The following is a 3,306-nucleotide window of genomic DNA, read 5'->3' on the forward strand; positions in this document are numbered from 1 at the left end:
GAGCAAGAGGAGGAGGAAGAGGAGGAAGAGGAGGAAATAAATAAATCCTCCATAGACTGGGGGACGTTACGCACAACAAAGATCAGCTGGTCACGTGGACAGAGCTAAACATAGTCCTGCAGCCGAAGATCGAAACAGATGATCTCACCAGCAGGGGGCGCACTGTCAACACGCCGAGCAAATCAACCATTAATACAAATAAATTAACAACACAACAAAAATAACTACAACCATTTAAAAACACTTCAACAAATAATAATAAAAACAAATAAATAAAACAAACCATTGAAACACATTCAAAACAAAATAATAACATAAAAAACTAATAGTAAATAAAATAACTTAAATATCTCAACCTTACATTGTAAAGTGCACTCGGATCAGGTATGTTGGGATTATACAAATAAAATTGAGTTGAATAGAAAGTGAAGCCAGTGCAGAAGTGCCTGAAACTTTGATTCTATAGATGTCTATGAGAAAATGACTCTATATCTCACTTTATAACGAAAAACAATCAAACTTCAATCTTCCCCAGAGTTAAACAATAAAATATATGTGTTATATTTCCTCTGAAGTTCAGGTGAAACGAGTCGTACCTAAAAAACATATATATGATTTAATAATATATAAAATCAAAAATTATTAAAAGGAAATAGATTAAAAGGAAATAACTGAATCTTTGTTTTTTGATCAATCAGGAAGTTTCAGTTTAAAAAAAATCATTAAATAATTGACTGACAAACAATTAAATGGAGAAAGAGATTTCAAAGAATCACATGTGTCTTTAGATATTAAGATCAAACACTAACGGAGGCTTCAGCTGTCGAGAAAATGGAGAAACGTTAAGTTTTTATGGATCAGACACTTTGAGATTCTTCAAATTTTTAATAGTGAAAATAATTTGACTCCAGTTTAAGAACATTTTTCTGTTTAAATCACGGGAAACTGAAGATTTATGGGTTTTTGTTTGATGACGTTTTAAGACACTGGGAACTTAATGAGGCTTTTTACTGGGAGTCGCCCGCCCTCCACACACTGACTGCATCAAAGGCTCCTTTAAAATCCTCCTTCTACTCCTGAGCAACAGAGGTTGGATCCTCGGGCAGTGACAAAGCTAACAAGCTAACCAGCTAACCAGCTAACCAGCTAACCAGCTAACCCGCTAACCAGCGATCTGTTGCAGAGTGCAGTGAATTAACGTTACGATCGGGACAAGCTGGTGACACAAATAAACTGTAAATAAAGATGGACGACATGGCAAACCCTAAAAGTGAAGCCCAAACATCTTGATCTCCCCCTGGTGGCTGGCTGCATTATAGATCATAAACCCATCCTCCTCCATGTTAGCAGACGGGACATGGACCCAACAAAAAAATCTAAGTAGACGTTAAATAAATGTTTGTCAAAGATGTTTCTGTCATTTCAGCTTGTTCTTATCTCACTGATGTTTGTTCAACTGTTTCTGATCAGTTTGGTTTGAATCAGTTATTTGATGATATAAAAACAGGCTGAGATGTCGTGATTGACAGCTGAGACTGACTCAGGATTGGTTGAGAGTGTGTGGGCGGGACCTCGATACCACGGCTCCACTCCACCATCACTACTGCTCACTCTGACTGAAAATGACGTCAAAAAACAGAACTGGCCACGTTCGTATCCGACATATTTTTGTGTCAATTCAGGAGGAAGTGGAGACGAGTCGTCTTTATTTACAGTCATTGATCGTCTTCATAAGCAGTTTATGGGTCAAAACAACTTTCTAAAACGAGATGAGCAAAGAGCTGGAGTCTCTTTTTAGTGCAGTCTTATTTTTTAATAAAAGCTAAATTAATTTAAAGCTCTGATACAGTAAAATACATTCAATATAAATATCTTCCTTCAAAGGTCACGTGATGAACATCCACAGTTTGACCTATTCAGCCGTCCCATGATGCTCTCTTAGGTCTGGACTTCACTTCCCGCCTCCTGTGAACGTCTCGTTTCGTTGGCGTCGTGTTGCATCATGTGTCGTTTCATATTTGACACTTGTGTGAAGCTTTTAGCACAAACCGAGCAGCTGAATGGTTTCTCTCGTGCTTCTCCCCTGTGCTGTGCCATGTGTCGTTTCAGATTCCCTCCCTGTGTGAATCTCACAGCGCAGACGTGGCAGCTGAACGGCTTCTCACCTGAATGAGTCCTCAAGTGTTTCTTCAGAGCTCCGCTGGCGATGAAGCCTTTGCTGCAGACGGAGCATCTGAACGGTTTCTCTCCCGTGTGAATTCTCATGTGAGCTTTCAGGTTGTGTTTGTGATTAAATCTGTTCCCACACTCACGGCAGCGAAACGGTTTGTCGCCCAGTTCAACCTCTGAGATCTCCTCGGTTTCGTCCTGCTCCGACTGCTCGCCGCCACACTTGTGTCGTCGGAACCCAGACAGCCACGTGAACTTTTTTCCGCACACGCTGCAGCTGAACTGTTTCTCTCCCGTGTGGACGGCCATGTGTTGAGTCATGTGCACCTTCTGTGTGAAACCTTTACCGCAGAAAGGACAACTGAACGGTCTCTCTCCCGTGTGAAGCCTCTCGTGTGTTTTCAGATTCACCATGCGGCCGAATCGTTTCCCACATCGAGAGCAGCTGAACGGTTTCTCTCCCGTGTGACTCGTCATGTGACCCAGCAGCGACCTCTTGCAGCCGAATGTTTTCCCGCACTCGGAGCAGATAAACGGTCTCTCTCCTGTGTGAATTCTCACGTGTGTCTGTAAATGTTCCTTCCGGCCAAATACCTTCCCACATTGGGAGCAGCTGAAGGATTTTTTAACAGCGTTACATCCTGAATCATTTACAAAGTTTAAACATGGTTCATTTCTCTGCTTCAATTTTTTATCAAACGCTTTAGATTTAAATTTAGAGGAGTCTTCAGTCTTGTCCTCAGGACCTGGTTGTAAATGTCCATCAGGACCTGAGTTCCTGGCTGGTTCTGGTCCTCCACAATTCGCTCTGTTCTCCTCAGTCTGACTCTGATGAAGCTGTGACGACTGAGGTGTCTCTTCATCTTCTTCACTCTTCACAGCGACAGGAGTCAATGTGAACTTGATATCAGCCTCCTCCAGTCCTTGAAGCTGGTCTCCCTCCTGATTGGTCCACAGGTCATGAAGCTGCAAGGATTCACCACCACACTTGTGTCTTTTGAGCTGATAAAGCCACGTGAATCTTTTTTCGCAAACGTCGCAGCTGAACCTGTTCTCCTTCGTGTGGACGGACATGTGCTGCGTCAGGTGTCCTCCATGTTTGAAGCTTTTCCCACACATGGAGCAGCCGAACGGTCT

At 42.3% G+C, this 3,306-nt stretch overlaps 1 protein-coding gene across 1 annotated transcript in view; it reads right to left on the reverse strand.

Annotated features, from left to right (window-relative positions):
• Positions 1-1,499: 1,499 nt before the first annotated feature.
• Positions 1,500-3,306, reverse strand: part of LOC118125104 (zinc finger protein ZFP2) — a 3,763-nt gene continuing 1,956 nt past the window's right edge. Inside the window, exon 3 of the mRNA XM_035183477.2 lies at positions 1,500-3,306. This exon is cut by the window's right edge and continues 653 nt beyond it. Coding sequence (XP_035039368.2) covers positions 1,939-3,306 — 1,368 coding nt within the window. The 3' untranslated portion in view covers positions 1,500-1,938.

The sequence above is a fragment of the Hippoglossus stenolepis genome, chromosome 17, assembly GCF_022539355.2.
Source record: "Hippoglossus stenolepis isolate QCI-W04-F060 chromosome 17, HSTE1.2, whole genome shotgun sequence".
Lineage (NCBI taxonomy): Eukaryota > Metazoa > Chordata > Actinopteri > Pleuronectiformes > Pleuronectidae > Hippoglossus > Hippoglossus stenolepis.